The sequence below is a fragment of the Berghia stephanieae genome, chromosome 2 (assembly GCF_034508935.2).
Source record: "Berghia stephanieae isolate SIO BIC M18660-M18661 chromosome 2, UCSD_Bste_1.3, whole genome shotgun sequence".
NCBI lineage: Eukaryota > Metazoa > Mollusca > Gastropoda > Nudibranchia > Aeolidiidae > Berghia > Berghia stephanieae.
The window spans coordinates 43,448,391-43,475,951 of NC_088361.1; the positions used below are offsets into that span (position 1 = coordinate 43,448,391).

General features: G+C 35.1%; 1 protein-coding gene across 3 annotated transcripts in view; it reads left to right on the top strand.

The window, feature by feature from the left end:
* LOC144964930 (uncharacterized) overlaps positions 1-25,124 on the top strand; it is a 163,990-nt gene extending 138,866 nt beyond the window's left edge. For all 3 annotated transcript variants that reach the window (XM_078899728.1, XM_078899726.1, XM_078899727.1), the window contains 24 exons: positions 475-545; positions 945-1,256; positions 1,990-2,162; positions 2,603-2,777; positions 3,389-3,564; positions 4,056-4,250; positions 5,209-5,412; positions 5,888-6,094; positions 6,548-6,889; positions 7,297-7,503; positions 8,619-8,822; positions 9,269-9,373; positions 9,773-9,913; positions 10,268-10,456; positions 10,843-10,990; positions 11,764-11,927; positions 16,893-17,162; positions 17,970-18,243; positions 18,466-18,798; positions 19,516-19,804; positions 20,982-21,130; positions 22,053-22,195; positions 22,480-22,641; positions 23,963-25,124. In XM_078899728.1, the coding sequence (XP_078755854.1) occupies positions 475-545; positions 945-1,256; positions 1,990-2,162; positions 2,603-2,777; positions 3,389-3,564; positions 4,056-4,250; positions 5,209-5,412; positions 5,888-6,094; positions 6,548-6,889; positions 7,297-7,503; positions 8,619-8,822; positions 9,269-9,373; positions 9,773-9,913; positions 10,268-10,456; positions 10,843-10,990; positions 11,764-11,927; positions 16,893-17,162; positions 17,970-18,243; positions 18,466-18,798; positions 19,516-19,804; positions 20,982-21,130; positions 22,053-22,195; positions 22,480-22,641; positions 23,963-24,148 (4,819 nt within the window). In that variant the 3' untranslated portion in view covers positions 24,149-25,124. The remainder of the gene's footprint in view (positions 1-474; positions 546-944; positions 1,257-1,989; positions 2,163-2,602; positions 2,778-3,388; positions 3,565-4,055; positions 4,251-5,208; positions 5,413-5,887; positions 6,095-6,547; positions 6,890-7,296; positions 7,504-8,618; positions 8,823-9,268; positions 9,374-9,772; positions 9,914-10,267; positions 10,457-10,842; positions 10,991-11,763; positions 11,928-16,892; positions 17,163-17,969; positions 18,244-18,465; positions 18,799-19,515; positions 19,805-20,981; positions 21,131-22,052; positions 22,196-22,479; positions 22,642-23,962) is intronic.
* The last annotated feature ends 2,437 nt before the right edge of the window (positions 25,125-27,561 follow it).

Genomic DNA, 27,561 nt, shown 5'->3' on the forward strand with positions numbered 1-27,561 from the left:
CATTCGATTTTATGGCTGGAAAATGTTAAAATATATAGTGATTTATTTTATATGAATGAGATGGTTTTGTAAATTAGTGCATTGTCGAGTGTTCATTAAATGTTTGTTTGTCTGTTTGACTGTTTATTTTTCTGATTGTGTGTGTGGTTGTTTTTTTATGTTTTCTTTTGTTTTTGTTTTTAATTTTGCTTTTTTGTTTGTTTTGGGGGGGGGTTTTTGTTGGGTTTTTTTGTCTCTTTTTTTATCAATAAAAATCCATATTATCTATCATAAAAACATGTGTGAAATGTTTATCAAAGTACAATATTCATGTAATCCTTCTCATTTGTCTGACACCAGACAACAATTTCCAAACAAGCAAGTTATTTTTATGTTCTCTATGATGAATATATCTCATTCTGTAGTACATTATTTGCAAATTCATCTTTGGACTTTGTTATAATATCATTAACTTTTATGATATCGTTTTACCAGTCAAGCTGCAGGTCTTGGTCCACGGCCCATGGTGGAAGGAGCCGAAACTGATCAGGCATTTGGAATGGCAGGTAGGATGACGTTCTCAGTTAATATCTAATATTAAAAGAATTTTCTGTTCATGAGATAAAATGGCTTTAATCAAACTTATGTGGAAAATTACACCATGGACCAATTAATGCTCATAATATAAATTATGATGTTAAAGTAGTATTGTTAATCTCAGCCTTTATCTTTAACAACGTCGTTTTGTGGTTTGAATGGGGTTTTTTCCTCCACATAATTATTCTTTTCAGATAGCTTTAATCCTTTTCTCAGTGGTCTTTGACAGTTGTGAATAATCTTGATATTTTAGGATTTATTTTTCAAAAAGCTTTCTTTTATATGTCAGAATTTGACAATTTGTATTTATTATGTTGTTGTCGTTACATGCATGTGTTAAAATTATTTCAACATTTTTCCCTATAAAGATAAAAATGGAGAGCTGGAGGATTTCAATGCCCGTGTCCTCTATGATAAATTAGAGGACCAGAACCTCCACCTGGCTTCCCAACTGGCACGGCAGCAAGAAGACCTGGAAGGATTCTACAACAGAATTTGTCAGCAGAATGAGGAGTTGAAGAAATTACTGAACGATCTCGATCCAAACAAGATGGCTGCTCTAGAGGCCCGACAAGCTGCCATAGAACGAGATGGATTGCAGGGTGCTGCTGCTGGTGGCGCCATCATCGTTGGTGGAAGTATGGTGGCTGGAGCTGCTGGCTCCAAGGACAGGCCTGCAGGTAGTCAGTTATCTTTGATCAATAATGACAGATTAGAAAGCAGGCACTTGTGTAAGATTAAAATCTAAAAAGGCTTTCAGATTTTGTTTGATGCAATGTTGGTAACACAAATTCTTGTCAAAATTCTGCAATAAGAACTAGATTATAAATTCTAAATTACTCATAAGACTATTAAAACAAACTATCATTAAACCCATAGATACGATGCAAATTATTTGTTATTGATTTTCTGTAAATAAGTACATTATAAATCAAATTATTTATGAATTTTTTTTCATATTGTCTATGTGAATGTAGGACGTTACAGTGAGAATTGATTTAACTTCAAGAAATTCCTCTCATATATTCATCATTTAAGTCATATGACATTTCAAAGACTGTTCTACAGTTGTAGTTTTTCATTATTACTTTGAGATTTATTGATCTATATTTTTCCATATGATCTGGAGATATACTATTTGTTAAAGACAAATATTATTATTAAGGCTAGACAATGATAACACATATACAGTGGAATCCTGATAAAGCCAACACCCCGGACCAGAAAGATTGTTTGACTTTGACTTTCCATTATAAATGGAACACACTTAGATAAAGAACAGAAAATGTGGGACCAGCAAGAGGTGTCGACTTGGTGTGGATTCGATGGGAACCAATAGTCTGACAATAAGAATAATCTTGAGTCTCAGTCCTTCATGACATGTTTTTCTCTAAATTAACTTTGTGTTTTAAGGTGTCAGCAATAACCGTGAGGGAGATTTGATGTTAGCTCTTCAGCTTCTTCTTGATAAACTCAATGCTGGAAATATTCCATTGAGTCAGGAAATGTGGGACAAGATGCAACGAGGAGAAGCAGCTGGAACTAACAGGCAGATCAATATTACTGGTGCAGGCGCTGGGAAACAGGTAAATACATTGCTTTTACTTTTAGATAGATTGATATAATACTGGACTTCAAGCAATTCCTCTTGCTTTGCTCAAAATAGATACTCTACTTAGCCTATCAGACTTGTGCTGCATTGGACCTAGGACAGTGGCATCACGGGCTTTGACAAATAACGATACGATGATTGATATGACTATTATTATCATCAAATCATCATCATCATCATCATCATCATCATCATCATCATCATCATCACCATCATCATCATCATCATCATTATTATTATTATTATTATTATTATTATTATTATTATTATTATTATTATTATTATTATTATTATTTTTATTATTATTATTATTATTATTATTATTATTATTATTATTATTATTATTATTATTATTATTATTATTATTATTATTATTAATAATATTATAATTATTATTATTATTATTATATCCAGTTGACTAATAGTCAAGGTGAAACCATGCGTCGTCATAACGGAGAGAGGATGCAATTGGAAAGAGATTTGGCAAATGAGGAGAATGAAGCCCTTGACAATTTGCTGCAAGAACAAGATGTTAAGAAGAAGAAGATTGCAGATGAGATGGCTGATGCGTTGTCTGCTAAATTACAAGGTACTTTATAACTTTAATGTATAAGAACTTGACGATACTATACATAATAATAATTACGGTGTGCATCAGTGTTTGAAATAAAACTGATTTCTGTGTTAATCACTTTCAGTGGAATAGTAATTACAACGTTACAAATATTTGTACTTTTAACATTTTAGGAAAAAGTAACACTTGGGTGTTTACTAAATACAAACATCTCTCAATTAGGTAATATGTTTGTATCCTCCAAGTCAAATTTTGAGATTTCATATTTTAATTCAATTTGTGATGGTGTTAAGTCAAAATTGATTTTGAAAATCAAATCAAACCCTCCCTGCACCATTAAAGATGCAGCTTCTCAGCATTGCTAGATGGAGTTTATACTCGTATTTCGTATATACAATCAAGAAAACACAAGGTGTGTACAATTGAGTAAATTGAAGTTCTGTGATTAAAACAAAATAAAATTATCTAAGGTTAGAAACAACAATGGCTAAAGAAGGTTTCCATAAAAGGTGAATTCCTTCACTTCTATAAGAGATCAAAAGATAAGAAGTTTCATTTACAGATATTTGATATATCATTGTTATTGCACTATAAATTAAATTATTTTACTTTTTGTGTCAAATCAGGGGATCTGACAGACAGTGAAATCAGGGATATTCTATCGCAACACGAGAAAGATCTTCATTTGGCTTTAGATCAACACAATAAATCCAAAGACAGACAGATGGATGAATTAAGAAAGAAACTCCAAGAAAGAAGGAAAGCCCGAGAAGGTCAATTGAGAGAGAAACATACGAAGGAGGTGGGAAAATTGAATGTTAAATATTTAGACATTTAATAAGTTCATAGCAAAGTAAAGTTTATGTGTTTTTTTTTAATGTTTATCATTTTACATGTGTAAGAGATTTATGAAACGTAACAGTGAATGATGCAAAGTATAATTCTCTGTTCTTGAACGAAAAAGAGAAAAAGGGAAGAGGAGAGAGAAATTTAGGTAGGAGAGAGAGACAGAGGGAAAGAAAAAGGAATAAATTTTTTAAAGAATCTATTTGAGAGAGATATTATGTGTGTCTCTCTCTGTCTCTGTGTTTGCGTGTATATGTGTACGTGCATGTGTGTATGTATGTGTGTTTTTAAAAACCCGACTAATTGCAGGGAAAGCTCTGTTGAAATTATTGATTATTATTATTATTATGTGGTCATTTGTGATTGCATTTGTTTTTCAACTATTCCTTTTTATTCCACATGCTATGCACACTGATAACTGACTATTTGAAATCCAATGTTTCCCAGGCTGAGAATGTTGGATTACCCAAGCCAGTGGAAGGAGCCGACGACTCAGAACTCAAATTAAAGACAGAGCAGAATCTGCTCAACTCAATTCACAATGAACAAATGGCTGCCATGGCAGTGGCTGAGATGGACGCTGATCACAGCATTGCAGACCAAATAAGGAAGAAGATGGCAGCCAATATGAAAGACCAGATTGTAAGAATTGAATTGCATCTATATAGTCAAACTTATTCACAAGAGCGACAGCGTGGCACAGCAGGTTTGGTCTGTGCTTCGCACACTGAAGGTATTGCTTATCTCTGCCTGCAGTGTGGACTTGAGAAAGCAACATCGCCCTAGCTGACTTTGTGGTGTTAGACGAGGCTGAGGCCTGAGTTCACCTCGAAACAGTGTGCGCTATAACTGTGTGCCATACAAAGAGACTTGTGTTTGAGTATCCTCTTTTAAAGAGATAAGTTACCTTTAAGACTCAACTAAAGAGATCACATTAATTCAACTTTGCATGAGCTTTACTGGTTGTCTATTTAGATTATAAAAGAGCTCTAAATTATTTAACACGCCTATGAATATTTATTTGTGTTGATATTTCTTAATAAGACTTTGTTGAAGTCTATGAACCGAGCCATAATCAGAGATCTATAGAATCTCTAATAATGAAAGAAATAAACTGCATCAGTGCTTTTCATTAAAAAGACAAGTATGCTTCTCCATGCACGTGGAACTCTTTTAATTGTAGACTTAAGTCTTTTTCATGTGTTTTAATATGGAAGAAATGTCTAAAGACTGAATTGCTTTACAGAGAATTTTATGATTGAGTTTTATAACATTTTTGTAAGTGCATGTGTGTGTGTGTGTGTGTGTGTGTGTGTGTGTGTGTGTGTGTGTTTGTGTTTATTTATGAATTGATTGTAAAGATGCTTAGGAGCTATTGAAAAAATTATCGTTATCAGTGGTAATAGTTAAACTTAAAGATTGAACTTGTTTCTGTTTGGTTTTGTTTTGTTTTTGTTTTGTTTTGTTTTTTTGTTGTTTTTGTTTTGTTTTGTTTTGTTTATTTTGTTGGGGGTTTTTTAGTGAGCTTTAATCAGAACATTTGTTTGTGAAAAAATCTGAGTCCAATTTTCAGCATCTTTTTAATGTCTCATTTCAACAGGAATCTGTCAACTCACAGGATATGATATCAGACGAAGTGGCAAGTCAGCTTTTGAAGAAGCAGCAAGATATGGAAAATCAAATGCAAAATCGATTCAATAAACAGAGAGAGGATCAATTAAAACGTCTTAGAGAAAACATGGAGAAAAAGAAACAACAGAAACGACGAGCTCTCCAACAGCAACATGAACAAGAACGGGCAGAGGTATGGGTGGATTGCATTTGTTTATTTTCTTCCTTTTAGTATCTGTCTTTAAAGAATCAACATGAACAACACTGTAAAGAGATCATCCCATTTGATTTAAATATTAAAATAAGATCTAGAAATCTGCAATAAAGACATAATTGCTATTTACGTAGGAAAAAAAAATAGAAAAGAAAATTTAAATTAATCAAATATCTTAATTTTCAGATGAATAGAGATGATTCTGATACTTTTTTTTCTGGGCAAGATTATTGACCATTGCTGCTCAATTGAACAATGCGGGTTATTCCTACTGACTTGTTATTAAATACTCTCTAAGTCTCTAAGTAATGAAGATGACTTTTTCTTCTTTGGCAACTTTTCTTATGAAAACTTGTTCTTTGCAAGAATCTGTGTTTTAATGACTTATGTCGATTTCTTGCCATTTTCTGTCTTTGTAGAGCCTCCCTCACAAATATTTTAATTTTTTTTTCAGTTATCACAAAAACTTACCCAAGATGGCCATTTAGAAGACAAAGATCACATGTTAAAGGCTCTTGACATGCAGCACCAGCACGAGAAAGAGGCTCTTATGGCCGAGCTAGAGTCCGAGGAGAATGAACAGGGGAGACAATTGTCTAAAGCCCTTGATGACGATCACACGATGGCACTCAAAGATGCTCACAGAAAATTATCCAAAGAGGTGGGAGTTTTGTGTTGTAGATATATTGACTTCTATTTATATTTATATAATTTTGTCATTTAAAAAAAAAAAATACAATTTGAACATTTTTTTATCAAGTTGGTATATTATACCCTTTGGTTATTATATGAGTAGAATTTAAGTCAAATTTCGGATTGAATTTACATATATTAATCTGCAGAGTGTCTCAGGAGGGAAAGTTTGCATAAATTAAGTGATTATCTTTTTATTATCCTGATATCAATGTAAAGAAACATCTTGTATTTTTTTTGTGGGAATTGTTTTGTGGGTTCTGGGGCTTTTATGGATTTTTTTTCTTGTTTGTTGTTTGTCGTGGATTTTTGTTTGTTTTTCTTTACTGTTTTTTTTTTAAGGGGGGATGGTTTGTCTTTTTTTCCCTTTGTTGAAGCTAATCAGTTATTTAATGCATTTTATTTATTTCCTTTTTCGTAGCTACTCGAGAGTACTCCACAAAATGATCGTCTGGCCGCTCAAAGAATACTTGATCAGTACCAGAGAGACTTGGAATCACTAGACAGAGATATGCAGTCAGAGAGAAACAAACGAATGAGTGACATTCAAGCCAAACTTGCTGCCAAGAGAGAAAGAAGGATGAGAAATGGTGCCAGAAACCTGGAAGACCTGGTGGCACAGAGAGTGGTGGAGGAGCAGGCAAGACAGATCCAAGGCTTGGCCACTAAGACAGATGGACAGTATCTAGATCCTGATCTACACCACATGCCTACTCTCAGCTATACGGAGACCAGCAAAGAACAAGCTATGAAGAAAGAGCAGGTAAAGTTTTTGTCTCGAAAAAAAATAATGTGAACGCTTCTTTTCATTTATGTACTCATAGGCATATACGTAAATACACTAATATTAATCTTTGTTTGTCCCTTTACAGGGCTACCTCATGAGATCCTATTTTGTATAATAAAAATGTATTACTTTAATATGAAAAAAATTGATGAAATAGATTGATAAGTAAATGAATACAGAAATACTTAGTTGGATATAGTCATAAAATATGACATGCAATGTTTTATCTCTGCACGAATATTTCCAAATATTATTAGCTTATGGCAACGTATAGAGGAGTCTTATTTTATTGATCCATGTTCAATGAATGTTTGCCACTGTCATTATTTTTAATGATTGGTTCACAATTGATTTTTATCCAATAACTATTTGGTGCGTTACAGGAGAGAGCTTTAGAAGATATCAAGAAAAGACATCAAGCAGAGAGGGATCAGCTTGCTGCAAAATTAGACTCTGAAGCTCAAAAACAAGAACATGATTATGACAAGGAAATGGACAACCAGATAGAACAGGCACTTAGGGAGAAGAAGAGCCGACATGCTGCAGAATTGGCAGCCAGGAAAGACCTGAGCCAGGAAGAGATGGCTGCAGTAAGGAATTAAATAAATATTAAGTTACATCTCGTTTTCAGGAAGTACAAATTTGTCACTAATTTATCTTCATCAATTGAATTTTGGTTGTCTCATAAACTTTCATATGGAGAAGCACCCAATCACCTAGCAATATGTTTTTTTTTGGTTTGTTTGTTTGTTTTTTTTTTTGCTTGGGGGGGGGGGGGGGTTGTCTCAAGACACACCTGTTCCCAACTTCTTTTTCGTCTTCCTCTCCCTCTGTCTCAAGAATATACTTATCTTGGTTCCTGGAATTTGACATGCCCAAAGTAATCAAGCTTTAGTTGTTTTGTTTGTTTGTTTGTTTTATTTGTTTTGTTGTTTTGTTTTTTTGTAATTATCCCTTGGAGTGTTGATTTAAATCCAATTCTAAGCAATACTTACTTCAATTTTTTTTGGAGGAGGGGTGGGGGCTTTCTCATTTTCCAGTGTGTTCTCACAATTTTCTCGCAAAACTTCTTTTCAAACGCAATGATCTTTTTACATTTGCATTGTTGATCAAACAAATGTTGTATCAGTTTAAAAACATACAAAAATATGTAGTAGGAAAAAATAATAATTTTGAAATGGACAATGGTCAAATGTAAGATATGTAAGACAATTCCAGAAAAATATAGAACAGAAAGAAAATAATTATTTACAAATTTCAAAGTTACGTCAGACAGGTAGATGGGCATCCAAGGACACAAAGCATGTAGATATCTAAGTATCTATTCTAAAATAAAAGACTGCTTTTGGCAATTCTGTTGATTATACGACATCGTCAGCTGTATGAATGTGCCTTGGCTGAAGAAATTGGACAAATATTCAGGGTGGAGGATGGACACTATCCCATACACCTGACACGTCATAGATATGGCAGGTTTTCGTGGTGCATAGAGAAAATATATGCATTCTTCAGTTAAGTTTATTACAGCCATGTAAATGTATTTTGAAAGATGTGACATGAGTTATTATTTCTAACTCTTGAATGTATATGATTCAATGTACATAATTTTAGATTGTTCCATATGTTTTGTGAGTTACTGTATGTCCGGACATTAGCAACACAAATGAAATACTTATGGTTATCAATATATTTAATTTTTTAATAGTTAATGGCCGCCCATGCCAGAGAAGTTGATGAACTAGCCCAGAGAATGGAAAATGAGAAAGCAAGACAACAACTTGCCATAAGAGACCAGCTGGCAGAGAAACGCCGTCGTCGTATGGAGGAGTTGAGGCGACGTCAAGATGCTGAATTGATGGGAGAGATGTTGGAACAGAGGAAAGAGCTTGACGATGTTAGAGTGGATCAGGTAGGCTCTTTCAACTTTTTAAAAAGGTATCCTTGTATCCATTGCACTCAATCTTAAATTTCCCTCTCTCCATTTTCTCGTTATCAATTATTAGAATTAAAGATATTTTTTTTTCCTTTTACATTTTCACCTGGTATCATCTCTAAATCGTTAAGTGGAAAGGGTGGAGAAAGAAGAAGGAGAAGAAGAATAAAAGATGATGAAGAAGAAGAAGAAGAAGAAGGAGAAGTCGAGGAAATTAGGGAGGAGGAGGAGAATGCAACAATTATCCTGAGGATGGATTTGTTGTCCACTTCTTTATTTACCTCAAGTAAATTTAATTAAGTATACTTGCATCCCTATTGTAACATATGATTTCTTTCTCATTATTTTTTACATTTATCCAATGGATTACACAATACAGATACTTTGGTTGATGTGTTAATACATAGAATTATTTTTTACAGGCCAAGATGATGGAAAAGAAAGCAATTGAGGATGGAATCCGTGAAAATGGCCAAGAAGTTTCTGATAAGGTCGTGCAGGCTGTACTAGCACAACGCCATGCCCAGGTAAAGAGATTATTCTACTGGGGTTTTTTTTCTAATACAGAGGCACATTTAATCAGTACTCTACTAAGTTCATTTCATCTCATAGTCATTATATATATTTATTTCAATTTGCAGGGGAGGTGGAATTGATATTGAGAAATAATTGTTTGTTTTCTTTGGTCTTTTCAGTGTGCTTTGTCAAACTTTCTGTAACCAGAATAAGTTCAATTTAACTAGACAGGCCAGGGACTAATCATTTCTCGAGCAAACTTTTTTATAATTGCTCTGTCATATTAGAATGTCATATGTCTACCAAGCAAATGATTATGTAGAATGCTATATTTGGTTTACCCCTATTTTTATGCAACTGTGATGATTTAGGGTATTATATTATACACATTAATTGTTTTTCTGGAACAGGAATTACGGGATTTGGAAAATGAGTTTGCTACCCGTAAGAAAGTCATTGTTGATGATGCCATGGGTCAGCTTAATCAGAAGTATGACAAACTGCGAGATGAGCTTGCCAAGAGACATGCACAAGAACTTGCTGCTCTTGAGGTTAGTCAGATTACCCCTATGTATAATATTTGATCAAATCTTTTATGTTACAGATCACATTGCGTGCGTTTTGTCAAATTTGTTTCTTGTCATTGTTTTGTCAGTTATTTATTAATTTAATTTTAAAAAGTGCACATGTGGTTAAATATTTCAACTTGGTATTTTATTGGGAATGAAATTGACCCTGAAAGTTGAATTTAAGGCCGTTTTTATAAAATAATGCTGTCTTTATTTCGGGGAATCATTCAACTTCGAAACAAAATTGAATTTCGAAATTTTGATAATTTTGACTTTATACTCTTTTCTCTTACATGTTGTATTTAAAGGTCGTTTTTATTTCATATTTTTGTGTAGAAATTGTCTCTTAGTCCTGAGGAGAAACAGGAAAAGAGATCTGAGCTTCTAAATAAACAGCAGATGGAATTGGCCAAACTAGAAATGCAGTTGTCTGAAGAGGAGAAAGAGTTAGAGAGAGGCGCTCTCAAGGATTGGGAGGTAGAATTTGCAAGGGCCAAACTTGCTTTGAAAGAAAAGCATTACAAGGTAAGCGTTGCATGACATGAATTTAAAATCAAAAGATGTACAACATTTTTTAAAAAATAATCATTCATATTTTAATATTTTGAGATGTGCTGGGACATCTTCCGCTTTGGAATTAGATAAATGACAAGATGATCTCGTTCAAAATAACAGCTTTGAATAAGAAGTTTGCAAGAGAAAGACCAAAGGGAATTCTTTTCCCTTAGGACTCAATATGTCTACTTATACAACATTTGACGATGTTCAGCCCTCAACAACCTCGTGTAAGCTTATTATGTGACCATCCACACGAAACATTATTATTTTATTTTGTTTTGTTATTTTAGATATGAAAGCATGTAACATCTTGAACATTTAAAAAATGTTTCTGTTTATCAATCTTAATTCAGGAATTTGCCGAAGCCTTACGTAATTTCGACCCTGATAATGATGCTGTCAAGTCTTCAGAGGACGCTGCTGGAGAGTTGGAGAGAGTTCGAGCTGAGTTAGACAAACAGAGGAAGGCAAAGGAGGAAGAAATGAAGAGAGAGCAAGATGGTAAAAATTGTGTATTATTAATTTTTCATTAATAATAGCAAAATACCAGTAATGTCAACCTTCTGATTTACTTTGCTATTTTTATCATCTCTATGGTGAAAACAAATCGGTCTTTCCCTGTAAAAGAAATGTTTATTGTCCATCTAACTTTACTGTAGATATTACTTCAATTGGCGATAAATTTCAGAGAGATAATCGATCATGCTCATAGATGTTGCTTTGAGGGAGAAAATACATGAAATTTGGACGGGAATAGATCTGCACAGTGCGCAGGATGGGGAAAAATAACAATATCCCTGAAGCCATACACTTGTAAGTTTTGCTGTTAAAGGGGTCGCACTCCTGCACTGAAACATAATACCACTGATCAGAGTCCAGACCTCTTACTGTGAGCAGAATTTCTCAGAGTCATGAGTGTTTACAGTATCAAACAGCATTGTCACATTGTTCTTTTGACAAATTATCAAAGAGAATCTCACGTCATGAGTCCCAAAACATAAGTTTCCATTACTATGGTTGCAAAATTTTTGAGTGATATAAGATGACAAATACCTTACCTTTTTGTCCTAAGATTCTTTGTTAACAGATGGAATTTTTTTAATATTAATTTATTTTTGGCCAGATGGTATGTCTATTTTCTTGTTTCTTTTCAAAAATTTTAATGAATGATCATAAACGTTGTTTATGAAGTATTCACAATTTTGGCATCATTTTTCAATGCATTGAGATGTATCTGTAAACTATATCAACATTTTGAATACTATTTATTACAGCTTTCGAGAAGTCAGAGACAAGGAGACTTGAAGCAGAAATGGCATCTTTTGCACAGAGCCTAGAACTTGAAACAGAACAAGAAAAGGCCAAATATGAACGCAACATTGAAGCCCTTAATAAGCGTAAGGATGATTTGGTGAAGGAGAAAAAACAAAAGTTAAAGGTTTGTGATCTGCATCTGCTTTTGTTTTGTTTTTTTTTGTTTTGTTGGTCTTTTGGGAGTTTTTTGTTATTGGAAAGGGGGGGGGGGGGGGGGATTAGGTTTTGTTTGTGTTTTTTTTTTGTTTTTTTTTTTTTTGTAGGTCCATGAAATGTAATGGTGGTAATGGTAGTAGATTTATATAGCGTCTTTCTCCTAAGCCACTTTTTTTCATACCACCGCAAACAATTGCGTCTCGTAATCGGAATCTATTGGTCAGAGAAGACAATTACAAATACTGATCTCTATGAAAGAACAAGGGTCCAACACCTAAGTACAATAATAAAGGAACAGTGATGGAGGCTGTTTGGTCACATCTTACATTGAGAAGATAACATCCCAGTCCAAACTGCAATCATCATCATTGCCTTTTTCACCCTGGGTCAGGGTATAGGCCACAGACAAACAGTTTCCATCCTTCTCTATCCTGAGCCAACTTTTTTATCTCATTCCAGGTCTTACCACTTCTCTGTATATCAGCTTCTTTAATTCTTCTCCATGTTCCTCGTGGCCTTCCCCTTGATCTTCTGCCCTTAGGGTTCCAGTCCAATACTTTCTTTGTTATAGTTGAGTCATTCTTTCTAAGCGTGTGTCCAATCCACCTCCATCGTCTTCTTCCTATATCCTCTCCCACTGGTTTCTGCTGTGCTCTTTTCCATACTTCTTCATTTTTTATTCTATCCATCCATTTTATTCTGAGTAGCTTACGCATGCACCTGTTTACGAAAATCTGTACCCTCCTTATACATGTCTGTGATGCGTTCCAAGTTTCACATCCATACAGTAGGACAGACTTCACGTTTGAGTTAAAAAGTCTTAGCTTTAGTTGAAGGGAGATATCTTTAGTTCTCCAAACTCTGTTCAAAGATGTGAATGCAGCCTGTGCCTTTCCTATTCGTGCTTTCACCTCTGCTTCCGTGCCTCCATCCTTGTCAATTATACTTCCGAGATAGCAGAAAGTGTCTATATCTTCGAGTTCCTGATCTTTTACTTTGATCTGCTCCCTTTGACGCGTACCTATCCTCAAGACCTTTGACTTTGCAGGGTGAATTCTTAGACCAATTGATTCCGAGAGGCTGTTTATAATTGTGGTTTTTGCTTGCATCTGGTCCTGGGTGTGGGACAGAAGAGCCAGATCATCTGCAAAATCCAGATCATCCAACTGTGTCCAGGGGGTCCACTGTATCCCATTTCTTCTCCCTTTGGAGGTTTCCTTCATTAGCCAATCAATGGCAAGGATGAACAGGAATGGTGAGAGCAAGCATCCCTGCTTGACACCAGTCTTAATTTCAAAGCTGTCAGTAAGCTGATCTTCATGTACAACCCTGCAACTTGATCCTTCATACATTTCCTTAATGAGGTTTACTATCTTTTCAGGGAGTCCATAATGTGCCAGAATTTTCCACAATGTTGCTCTGTCAATACTGTCGAAAGCCTTCTCGTAATCCAGAAAGTTGACAATAAGAGGAGAGTTCCATTCTATAGACTGTTCTACTATGACTCGCAGAGAGGCAATCTGGTCGGTGGTTGAACGGTTTTTCCGAAAACCTGCCTGTTCGTCCCGCAGTTTAGCATCTGTTGCATTCTTAATTCTCTCTAAAATAATACGGTTGAAAACCTTTCCTGGGATAGAAAGAAGAGTGATGCCTCGATAATTATTACAATTACTGAGGTCCCCTTTCTTTGGAAGCTTGATAAGATGTCCTTCCTTCCAATCCTTTGGGAATATCCCGTCATTCCAGATTCTCTCAAATAGTGGGTGCAGGGCCTCAGCATTTCTTTTCGCATCAACTTTTAGAGCCTCCGGTGGAATCTGGTCTGGTCCAGCAGCTTTCCCCCTTTTCATCTTGTTAATGGCACCCACAATCTCTGCTATCGATGGTGGATCACAGCTAATTGGTAGCTCATTCCTTGCAGGCAAAATTTCTGGCTGGTTGTCTGGTGGTGGTCTGTTCAGAAGGCAGTTGAAATGTTCCCTCCATCGTTCAGATTGAGCCTCTTTTCCAAAAATAGTTTTCCCATCTTTGTCTTTGACTGGTACCTCTGGTTTCCCATATTTTCCAGCAAGTGTCTTGGTAGTTTGATAAAGGATCTTCATGTGTCCTCCAGTCGCTGCTGCTTCTGCTTTCTCTGCAAGTCTGTTCATGAATGCTTCCTTGTCTTTCTTCACAGATCTTTTGACTTCCTTAGCTGTGGCTTGATACTGCTCTTGTGCCTCCAGTCTTGAAGCCCTTGTTCGGCTTGCATTCACTTGTTCCTTCCTTGTTCTCCTCTTTTCAATAAGGTCCAAGGTGGTTGGACTTATCCATTCTTTATGTTCCGATTTCTTTACCCCCAATACCTCGTGGCAAGTTGTTATGTAGACTTCCTTGATCTTTGCCCAATGTGACTCTACATCTATGTCCTCCTCGAGCTCAGTAAGAGGTTGGAATCTATTACTCAATTGTAGTTTGAATTCCTCATTCTTTTCCCCATCAAGTGCATTCACCTCGAATTTTCTTCTTGTATGTGATCTGGCCCCGTGTTTTCTGAGTCGGAGCTTAAGCTTTGCCAATAGCAGGTGGTGGTCTGATCCAACATCTGCCCCTCTCCGTACTGTCACATCTTCCAATGAACGTCTGAATCTACGAGAGATACAAAAATGATCAATCTGATTCTCTGTCACACCATCTGGTGAGACCCAAGTTGCTTTGTGGATCCTCTTATGGGGGAACACTGATCCTCCAATCACCAAACTGTTGAATGCACAGAAATTTGCAAATCTCTCTCCATTATCATTCATTTCTCCCATGCCATGACGTCCCATGATACCTTCATAGCCTACGTTATCCTGTCCCACTTTTGCATTAGCATCTCCCATCAATATGTTGATGTCTTTCCTTGGCAACTTGTCAATGACTTGTTGTAGCAGACCATAAAATGTATCTTTGTCCTCATCTGTTGCATCATTTGTTGGGGCATAGATCTGTACAATGTTCATGCTGATCTTCTTACTCCGTGTTGTAAAGGACGCCATGATGATCCTTTCTCTGCATTGTTCCCATCCTCTCAGTGACTTCTGGGCAAACTTGCTTAGAATTATTCCTACTCCCTGTGTATGAATCCCGTCCCCTCTCCCTGAATATAAAATCTTCTCCCCAGACTTGAGGTGTTTATGTCCGGATTGTATCCAGTGGGTTTCGCTTACTCCAAGTATATGCAGCCTGTATCTTCTCATCTCAGTCACAACTTGAGAGCTTTTTCCTGCTTCATACATGGTGCGAATGTTCCACGACGCAATTCGAAGCTGCTTGTTTGGCGAAGACGTCATCGGGTCAGCAGAGTCCTTTCGGCTTTGTCTGTTGTCCTTCATAAATTCTGTAATTCCAGAAACTCTTCGGTCGCCCAAGCTAAAAAAAGGATTTAGTTTGTCTGTCTGTGTTTCTGTAACGGTTTGAGTTTAACGGAAAGGGGTGTTAACCCTTTGCCAACCCCCAACCTGGAGGACCAGGTGACTCAAAGATGGGGGAATCACACACCATTAGTCGCCTTTTACGACACGCTGGCTTGGCGTTGGGCTATTCTTGACCCTCTCAGTTGAGGGACCCCGGACACCACACGGGGTCCAAACTGCAATGACAGAATATTTCCTTCATGTCAACAAATATGTAGGGAAACCACCAACATCAATAGTAACTACCCTGAACCAGGACCTCTCTACAGAAATTTATATATTCAGATGAGGCCGAATTAATCCCTGAAGAACTAAGAAAAACTGCAGTACCCTCCGTACTAAAGTCACAACAAGATCTTGACAGCCTCAAAACTCTGGCCCAAGACCATGACCAATGGAAACAATTAACAACTTGGATAGAGAAAGCAGCGTTGCTCATCAAGGTTTTTTTAAATATGTGACTGAATCACACAATTCTCAGCAAGCTTCATTCAGACTGTGAGGCTTACTTCTACTACTACTAATGAAACACTTAAAATGCACAATATCTACTTACACACATACAAAAAGGAAAATATTTTAAAATGTCAACAACAACAAAAAATGCTTCAAATATTTTTTTCTTAAGAGTTTTTTCAAAAGTCTTTTAAACTCTCAAGACTAATAATGAGACTCACAAATGGAGGAAAGATATTCCAGGTCTGTGTCCAAATTTACTGAAAGATTCATCACCAAAACATCCGAATTGGGTATTTGGGATGTTTATCACCGAGAACGACCAACAGTTTGATTCATTGTTGGTTGGTATTTTTTATATGAATACTTTTTGCATCAGTGTTTGGTTGGATACACTTTTTCTGTTATAGTAGTTGTTATGGAGAAATGTGCAGGCCCACTGTTGGACTTTTTAAAACCGGTTTATGGCTTTCTTGGGGCCCACACACTGCAGCTGTATTCCAAGCTTGGTCTTACCAGTGTGGTATGGCATTGTTCTTTTATTGTCTTGGAACATGATGAAAAGTTATACTGGGGAAAGTTTAGCTTGTTGTTTGCTTTGTGACAAATTTGTCCATATGATGGTTCCATGACATTTTGCTGTCCAATGAAACCTCTAGGTACTCAGTGGCATAACACTCCATAAGCTACTTTAGTCGATCTTACGTGTTCTTTTGCTTTATGATTCACAAAACCTTCTTTGCTTATTTTATTGTGTGTGTTTGTGTGTGTGTGTGTGTGTGTATATGTATATGTGTGTGTGTGTGTGTGTGTGTGTTTTATCAGTATTTATCTTATTACATTACTTCACTTCTTTTAAAACCCGCAAAAAACTCTCATGCCTCGTCAATTTTGTGAATCTATATTTTTAAGTCAAGTGTTTAAAGTCCAGAATTATTGTTTTAAAGATTGATTCAGCAATGTTATTTTTAAAAAGTACAATCTTATTATGTTTTTAAAATGTCATATTTTTTATACTTTTATTCTTGACAATTTTTCAGGAGGAATTAGACAAAATCCAGGCTAATGGTGGAAGTAAGGAGGAGAAAGAGCAGATGATAAAGGAGCATGAAAAGGCAGTTAACCAGATTGTGTCCAAGATGGAAGCTGATCGTCTGCGAATGCAGAGTAATTTGCAGGACAAGTTAAAGAAAAAGAAGGGAGAGAAGTTGAAAGATCATGAAGCTGACGTTAAAAACAATCTTGAAGACCAAAGGAGAGAATTAGAATCTGCCCAAAGAAATGAAAGAGAGAGAATGCTTGGAGATGAGGTAAAATGCTGGAGTAGATATATAAACATATTTTTTTTTTTAAAGTGAAACTCTCTATTTCTCTATAAAGTGCATCATGCACTTACAAAAGTGAGTCCAAAGGATGAGTTTGTGCATTTTATGCACATTGAAGAAAATAGGAGCTGTGACCTGAATTAGTACATAGCCCTGACCTTATCAATAACCATCATCATAAATAAAACAAAGTAGTTCAAAAGGGTCAACTTGGGGTCAAAGTGACAAAAAAAAGTTTGTGGCATATGTTACTTGATAACAGATAGTATGGGCCAGTTGAAAAAGTGTATGGCTTATTGTATTTTGCGGGGGGTTTTTTAATTTAAAAAGAGTTGTTAAAGGGATTGCGGTTTAAGAGGGTTGGAGGCTGCTTATTAGGGTTGGTGTGCCTAATAGGAATAATAAAATAATTGGACTTTTAATTCTATTCCAACTCGACGTAATGAAGATATATGTGGAATTAAGGATGAGCTATTGAGTGAATGCGTTTGATGCCAATTCAGTCCCTTGATTGGTGACAAAATGATAATTACAAGGACGGAAACATATGGGATTGTCTTTCATCTAAGCGTTCACGTGAGCCAGTGTGATTTGCCTTGAGAAATGTTTTTTACATCTAAGTTGCCCTTATAATAGTATTCACTGTGTTGCACACAACTAAAAGACAGAGTCGGTGACAAACGCATTCCTTTTATACATTTTTTGTAAAACACACTCACTACTACCAGAAAAAGAAAAAAAAAATAATTGCAAATAATTTTTATTTTCTTTTAATTCTTTGCATGTCCCCAGATATTGAAGATCAATGAAACCTTGAATGAAGACAACTTGATCACTCAGACGAAAGCACAACCTGTGGCTGCCAGTATGGAGAGCAGCCAACCAGTCACTGGTGGATCAGATCAGCCAGACAAACCCATGCCCAGTGCATACAATATGGCTGCACCATTGAATGAAGCTGAACTCATCAATTTGCTGATGGCCTCTCCACTCTACAAGAAACTAGAGGACATGAAAAATACTGTGGCGAATGGGAACTTTAAATCTGCACCTGGTGTTTCAAGTGGTAAGAGAATTGAGTTTTTGAGTCTTTCAGACCTTGATTTTGATGAGTTAAAGCTAGTATAGTGAAGGATATTTTTTTAACCTAGATATAGAACTCAAGAAATACTTTTTATTTAAAAGTTTTGTTTTTAAAATTCAAACTGCATGGCTTTTCCTTTCCTTATCCTTCAATCGTGAAAAAAACACTAAGAATGAGATTAAATGTTATTTATTTTATTTGTAGGTGATGGTTTTGTAGATGACAAGGAATCTCAATGGGATGGTGACAAAGAACTCAAACCGGTTGACCTCAACAAACTCAACGCAAGAGCATTTGTTGTGTACAAATTTGGTTCATTTGTGGCAAACTTGATAAGTCGTCGATGCAATCATCCTCCTGTCACTATCCTCTTGGCTGAAACTGTACCAGCAAATCCGCAGCTGTCCAAAAACTGTTATCACAACTCATTCTCATTTGATGCCAATAACCGAATCCTGTATCTCCGTCAAGCTCGACTTGACAATGTCGGAGAATTCTCTCTCATCTTGAGCCACTGCCTGGCACACATTAAATCTGGTATGTGATTTTCAGCTCATAAAATGATACCTTCGTGAATCTTTATTTTAGAATCAAGTTACTGAATAGCATTAATTTACTTATAAGAAAATTATTCTTTGATTTTTGTTTTTAATTTTATATACATGAAATTGATTCTATCAGTAATAGATAGAATTTTGATATGATATATGCAAGACATTTTTATATCTTAAATTCTTTTCTAATTAAATCTTTGAAAATTACATACATAATACGCAGTGATTTAATAGCATGACTACATCAGATCAGTCACTCTTTAGTTGAAGGGTATTGAATAAAAATTATTATAATAGCGTTTTTTAAAAAACAACTAGCAAAGTACCTAAACAAAACCTTTTTTTACCTCAAAATCCTTCTTCTGCTAACACAATCAAATAAGTGTTTGTTTTTTGGTTCTCTTCGAAGCTGTTTATAATTATTTTTGCTCAAAACTTTTCATAATCACAGCTTCTAGCAATTTGGTGTTCACTTTCATTCTTTAGTAATGGTATTTTAGTTGTTTATCTCAACTGAAAGTTTAGCTTATTCCCAACAATAATTGATTAAATGTCTCTCGATGCAAAATGTGTCAGTGTCAGTTTAAGGATAACGTTAATGTGCCAATAGTTAAAGTTTCAAATGCTATTCGTTTATATAGCTATAAGATAATGTGTGAAAACAACATGAAAATGATTATATTTGTTTGTATTCTGTCAGGTGATTTACGGGATGACACAAATCCGGACTTTGTTCGTGAATATCAACGGGCTCTCACAGTTCTCTGTGACGACTTCTTCTTGTCAAAGATCCAAAGACCAGAGCAAGATGACAAACCACCAGTGCACATTGAGCCAGCTGCAGCCAGCCAGATGCTTCAAGCTATGTTCGATGGAAGTCCCAGTGAAGATGCAAAGACAGAAATGATGGAAGAATTGTTAGGAGTCAAGCTGAGACCAAACACAATGAGAGATGGAGCTAAACTCACTCAGGAACGAGTGGCTGAAAGGTTTATTTGATATGATAAACCCCTTTGATAAATTTTTACATTTAGAATTCACATAATGTTCTGAGAAATAGCTGCAATGCATCGCCCATTAAAATTGAATAATTAAACTTAAATCAAATTATGAAGATAGAATGGTTGAAAAAAAGCATTACTAAATTCAATGATATACAAAATGATAAGTATTCTTTTGTATCATTCATTGCAATTGGAAACATAGCCATTGATAAGATAGCTACATATTTGTCATGACATCAATATCTCTTGTTTCTTATCATGCATTCACGACATGACCAATAGCTGATATCACTGAGTAAATGTGGCTGTGGTTTTAGGAGTTTTATAACAATCCTCAACCTGTATCCTTATCAATCCTGCTAAACATGCCGGTTTTCTGGCTTTGATATGAGAAAGCATACAGTGACACCAGTAAATTTGGCAACAATGGAGAACCCGTCAAATTTCTATAGATTCCCAGTAATGCTTCATCAGTTTAAATTATATTAAATTATACGTTTCTTGAACAGCATACTCTCAGTTGAGCACTTATCGACCAAACATCATCAGAATAAAGTTGACAAGAGCAATAACGCATTAATTGCTCATTATGTGTATCTTTGTTTTTTGTCTTTTGTTGTTGTTTAGTTGGGTTTTTTTTTGTTTTGTTTTGTTTTGTTGATGTTTATTTTAATTTGTTTTTGTTGCAGCTTTGTTGTTGTTTTGATGGGTTTTTTGGGTTGTTTTTTTTTTTTGTTTGTTTTATTTTGTTTGTTTTTTTGTTTGTTTGTTTGGGGTTTTTTTTGGGTTTTTTTTGTTGTTTTTTTTTTTTTTTGGGGGGGGGGGGGGGGGACGGGTTTATTTTACTCTTACACGCTAATAGTTAATCATTGAGAAATCATTAATTAGACTTTTCAAACACCAAAGTGTTATTTGTCGATTAAATTGGAATAAAAGGAGATGGGTCATGGTGTCTCACACTTTTATTTTTATTATTTTGGCATTTTAGTATTGAAACAAAAGCTAAAATTTGAATTGTATGTTGACCTTGTTGCTTGGCAAATTAGATGTTGAAAAACACTGGAAAGGTTTATAAACGAATGTGAGGAAAACTTACTGTATTGAAAGTGAATTTGATGAGAAAAAGGTCAGTTTTAAAATCTAATTATTTGTTTTCCCTCAGACTTGCCAAGCAATCCAACTTTGCATCCCTTAACAAGCTCCAAGCCATGCTGGGTGACACAGAGGACAAAGTGCATCAAGCAAAGGCCCAGGGATCCAACAAGGGAGCGCACGAACGACTGGCTGCCCTCAGCAGCAAATTCTCTACAGGTGAGATCTCACTATCTTAATATCATGTGTAAGGGTCGTGGTAGTCGAACTATGAATTTTTTTTGCATACAAGACACACAAACAAGTGTTTTGGCCATGTTTTCAGTATCTCTGTATAATTGCACTTCAGAGCCTAATTCCTAGATCGATAAAAATTCCTGTTGTGCTTTTAAACAGAAACAACTGTACCTAAATCTTGAGCAGACTAGGAATATTTTAGTACCCAGTCATAACGTTCAATTAACTGGAATTCTATTGGGATACGGTTTATCTTAATAAACATTTTGAATATTTAAAAATGCAAGGCAGGTAGCCAGTAACTGAGGTTGGACAGATTGGAGCCAAACGGGTTAAGTTTGTTTCCACAAAAATTTTGACATGGATAGAGTAGCAATACTAAATTTTATACCACCTCCTTTAATTTGTACATAAAAATTGACTAACCTAATTCTTTCTTATACTATTAATAAAGTGTCAGATCTGATGCACATTTCATTGGTCATGTCACTCCAACCCTATTTTATGATCCACATTTCACATTCGCCCTCCTACCACTTCTTATAGTTATAGAGATCTCTTACAGATGTGTCTTTCATTGACCTCTTCTCCATTATATTTTCCCTTTTACTTTTAGATCCGATTCTACATCATTCATTCTGTAAATGTGTAAATATATCATCTGTCTCGTTCTGATCACCTTGATGGTTGTTGGCTTTGTCCTGATCTGAGAGAAGAATTTATTTCTAAGTTTACCCTTCCGTGATTTACAATAAAAATAGTCCAGAAGAACCATGAGTCTCTTTTCACAAACAGTTTATAATTACCCAATGCTAATACTGTCTGCGGCGAATGTTTATGTGTGGGACAAAATTTCAAGTTGCAATCTCTTAATTTTATACATTTGATTTCTCTTTCCTTTCAGCCAAACCCTCGACAAGTGATGAAGCTCCTATGTCTTTCGTTATGGCCAACATGACTGGGAATGCTCTATACCAATCATTCGAAAACTTTCTGGATCAATCACAGCCACAAACTCATAAAGAAGAAACAACAGACAATACTCAGGTGAGAGACTGTTCTCTGAACAATTTTTCAGAGTTTTTAATCCTATGCATTTCTCTGGTTGTATATATCTATTACTTATGTCTGGAAATTTATTTTGTTTTTGTATTGTTATTCCCATTACTGTATGTAAGAATTATGAAGTTGAATCAGTTTAACAAATTATTACTTGCTTAAACCTGGATTTTATATATTAAGTACCAATGTACAATGAATACAGACTTGGCGTTAGTTTGATGAACTTAGTTGCTGAGGATTTTGGTTACTTTTGTAATTTGTATCTACAGGACAAAATCGATACACTGAGCTCAGACTTTGCACAAGTGAGTATGAATCTAGTGAAGAGTGGTGAACAAGCTCGACTTCTGGAGGAAGAACTTTCTTCACAAATGCAACTCCTAGACAATGCAAAGGGCAAGGAGCATGAAGTACATAAGGAAAAAATACAGGTATAGCACATATGTGAGATTAAATTTTGGTGGAAACTCACTAATTTGATCTTAATTTACACTGTTAAAGTAGCATTACTTTTAATGAATATACTTGGAGGATCTCGTTAAGATTGAATGTTATCAAAATGGAAAAGGCAGGATGGTGAAAGGGTTTGAGGGAGGGGGGTGCATTAGTTGGAAATTCGGGAAATAATTGTATAATTGAAGTAAAACTGTCAAGTATAAACCCTTCATCAGCACACCAAACAAACAAAAATTAATAAATATTAAACAATTACATTTTATTGATCCATAAAGATAGTGAGTTTTCAATTTAATTTGAGCAAAACTTAATAACAGTGTAGAACAGTTACGTCAACACCACAGCGAAATGTCAGTATAAGCGTTTGGTAGACATAAAATTGGAACAATAAAAAAAAAAAGATGAAGGGAAACCATTGGCAAGTGCAAAACTAAAATGTAAATCTTTTGATATTATGATGGGGACTCTTAAAATATTGGAAAAGACTTTGAAATTGCAGGCTTTTATTTGTTGGATTCGAAGAAGTTAAAAATGGCGTCCTGTTCTGTTTGCCAGTAATGGTTGTGTAAACTCTACTTTCAGTTAGGATGATGTCAAACTAGGGCATCACGTTAAGGGTGTGTGAGTGTTTGCAAATTCTATTAATAGGACAGTTGTTTTTGTTTCATCTACACCACCAGAATTAAACATTCTTGTGATGTCATTAACTTTAACTATTGCATTGATAGAGACTTCCTCCCTGATAACTGATTTCATAAGTTTAATCAATTTTGACATGCTCCTCTGGCTTTGGCTCATTGGCATTGGAAAGTGTATCACTGAGCACTGAAAATAGATTTTCAAATATACATGATATTTAATAAGCACACCAGTTCTTGTTTGTTTTGTTTTTTTGTTCTGTTTTTGTTTGGTCCATTCACTCTTTTCTTCAATTTCATTGATGACTTTACTCTTGGATCTATTTAATGCTGTATTCAAATGTTTAATACCCCACACATTTCAATTACAGTGGAATCCGCATAAAGTCAACACCTTTTGTTGGTCCCACATTTTCAGTTCTATATCTGTGTTCCATCGATAATGGATAAAGTCAACTTATCTGTCTCATCCAGCGCTTTCACGTTATCAGGATTCCACTGTATTTCATTACAATTGGATAATGCAAACCTCCTAACTGAACAATACTTTAGTTTCATATGGATTGCATTGTATAAACAATGTGGTCAGCTTACTATCCTTTGATAATTTACCACAATGTCTACAGCATTTATATATTGTTGTTGTTTTCATCCTTAGGCTATACAGAGTCAGCTGAGCACTTTGAAAGCTGAGAGTATCAAGCTTGATATGGAGAAAAATCGCATCAATGATCTCCTAAAGGACTTACAACAATACCCGAGCAAACCACTTACCCTAACGACTGATGAAACCAGCGCACCAGCTCCCAAACAACCAAAACAACAAAAGAAAAGTAAAAAATGATCTGTGATATTTTGTATGCATAATATTATTATATTAATTACACATGTGAAATCAAATATTTGTATGATTTAAAATGAGAAAAAAATATTTTGAATTTTTCGAGAAAAAAAAATGGTTCAAGTGTGCCTTTTAATTGAAAACAAGCCTTACATTACATCTAATTTTCAAATCTAGCTAAAGGTAATTTTTAACAAGCAATTGATTAACTACACAAAGATTGTTATTTATTGTTTATATTTTGTATTTTTACGACCCCATATTTGTTTTTTGTTTTTTGGTGTTTTTTTTTTTTTTAGCTTACATCGATATAAAATTGTTTGTAATTAGCATTAGTTTGATTAAATTAATTAAATAATTGTTGAAATTTTATCTTTTACTTGTACAAATTATTGAATCATTTATTAATTTGTTATTACTCGCATTGATATCATATTTTAAATTCATCATAATTTTCATTTTATGTTTGTGTGCAATCTTCAACTTATTGATTTCCTAGATTTTTTCGATACCAGAATGATAATTTTCCATATCTGACTTTCAGATTGTAGTATAAACCTATCTGAATTACTTAAAATGACATCAGTTTTATATATTTTTAAGATACGGAAATTAAATGTAATACGTATTACTGTCTAGGTCTTGACGTGACGTTTTTTTGATAACATTGATATAATAATTCATAGTCAACTTTTTAACAATGAATCCATAAATCTAAGGAATCACTGAGTTGGACGATCAAAAAGACTTAACTGTGATCATATCTAATGCATTTTTTATGCTATGACTCAAAATATTTTTGAAATGTTATTTATTATATTTTATTGAATGAGCTTGTCCGTCCAATAAACAATATATTATTTACATTATTTTTAAGACAAAAAAAAATTGTGATATATTTTACTTTTTTATAGACTCTTGACACATGTCAGTCGTTCTAATATTTTCATAAATAAAATTTTAACACATTTGTTCAGTTCATGGTGTGTTATTGATTCGTGATTGGTGGAAGGGGGATCAATGCGGAGGCTTTTATGTCCACAACATACTGCTTTCCATTTATTATATGCTTACTGCCTTGTCCAAGAACAAAATTAATTGATTTTGCCTTCGCCCTGTGTGGGCTGCTTAACCAAGCGGGAAATATTCATATATATGTGGTTTGTATGTCTTGTTTTGTTATTTTGTTTATTTGGGGGGGGGGGGGGGGGAGCATGATATGTTTTTCTTTGTATATTTTAACTCATCCTTCTGTTGTTTACAGTCGACTCCGGATAAGACGATTCCCAGGGGAACTGAAAATAAAATCGACTTAACCGGATTGTAACCAAATGAGCAAATTAATAAGTATGACCCTTCATGCCGCGCTTTCCGCTGATGTTGCTTGGTTGCATCAAATTGACCAGAGAAGAAGAGGTCACTGTAGTGGTCATCAGAGGCTCCTACCCGCAATAGCCCCAAAGAGAAATCAGAATACATAAAAAGCGGTATTTGAGGTCAAAAAGCGGAATCAACTTACTGTTATTGACTATTGACATGCTTTACAACAGAAAATGTAATAGACAATCCAAAAGTACTCAAATGATACAATATAACATGTGTAAAAATGTGCAGATTGTTTAAAGACTAAAAGGGGGTCAAATAATAATAGAGGACGCAGGCCTTGGCAGTCTCAGAGCAGAGCATTGAATGGATGGATTTAACCTTGCCAGGACCCCCCCCCCCCCCCCCCCCCTTCAAACACACACCTAATTAAACAAACTCAAGTGTCGGCACACACACACACACACACGCTTGCGCGTGCACTAATACATAGGGCTAAAATTATAAAAGGAAAGAAGCCGACTGTACTCAATAATATTACCAATTGGAGCCAACATAATATAATATTACCTCGGTCATTGACCTCACATATTGGAGTCAGATAATAGTGATACTTCAGTCAACCCCCTCCCTAAAATATATTATTATTTGACATCAACTGCACACAATTTGAAGGGACTATGACTAATCAGACACACACAATGTGTGTTGATTGAACATAGGAGATGCTGATGCCATAGCTCACCTTTTTTTTTTTACTAGAGATTAAAAAAAAAAAACATTTCCTCGATTGGTAGACTGAAAAGCGGAATGTTTGCCTTGAATGGGGAATGTAGACCAACTTAATGGAATTATTACGCGAAAGCGTAGGGGCCTCTAGGTTAATGTCGTGCTTCTTGTAAATCGTCGAGACAGAAGTGGCTGGTACTGGTATGCCAATTTCCTCAGACTTTTCAACTGCATCGATCAACCGGATCTTTCTTTTCAGCGATAGGTTTGCTATTGTACATAGTTGTAGACATGACTTGGCGTCTTGATAAAATTTTATACTAATTAAGAGGGCCATTACATAGGATGGCCTGGGATTAGAACAACAACGTTCGCTGATATTCTTAACCAATGAAAATTCTTACTGGTAGCTTTTTTAACCAGTGAAAATATTCGTTTATTTGTGATTTTATTGTGGTTATGAGTGACAAGAACATCGACTTAAGCGACATCGACTTATGTGGAGTTTGTTTTTTTTTTTACTAATTTTATATAAGAAGGGGGAGGGACCTAGAAAAAAATCGATTGGGTAAAAATCGACCAGCAAGGTCGACGTATCCAGAGTGCACTGTAGTTTAAAATTTTAAGTTTTTATATGCATTTGAATGTATTTCTCTTGGCCAAGATCTTGTAACAGTAACAGTGCACAAGTAGGATCAGGAAGATTGCTCTCGAGATGTACTTCTTTTTTTCTTTTTTTTTTTTTTTTTTTTTTTTTTTTTTTTGGTTACTGTGTGAGCTAAACCTAAAACCTTTTAATTTCCTTCTTATTCAGTGCTTTAAAGTGCTGAAAAACAGTAGCGCACACTTTTAATGTAACGAATTGACAGATTCATATCGGTGACCCGTTTTTACACCTAAACCATTTCAATGAAATCTTAATGCATATTACAGACACATAATAACAAACTGGTGGTTTAAACAAATTTTGTTTCAATGCTCAACGTCTTTTGGGGAAATTCCCAGACTCCGAAAACTTGTTTGAGCACCCACTTCTCTTAACACAACTGCGCATGCCACAAAATCGGTAACAAGGAACAATGTTGAGAGTTTTTTGTCATAAACAGCAGTAATCCCATCCAAACAGTAACAAGAAAATTTGGTGCTATTTATCGCTGGGAATATTAGACAGTTATTTGATTCACTACTAACTGCGACCCATCAATCACCCTTGTATTGAAAGGTAGCAGGATACTGCGATGTTCAAATGGTTCAAACTTGAGGGGGAAAAGAAACCAAAGGGAGAATAACCTGACAACTATTTTTTCTAAATATTGAGTCGTAAATTTACAAAATTATGTATTTCATTTACGGGAGTACATAGA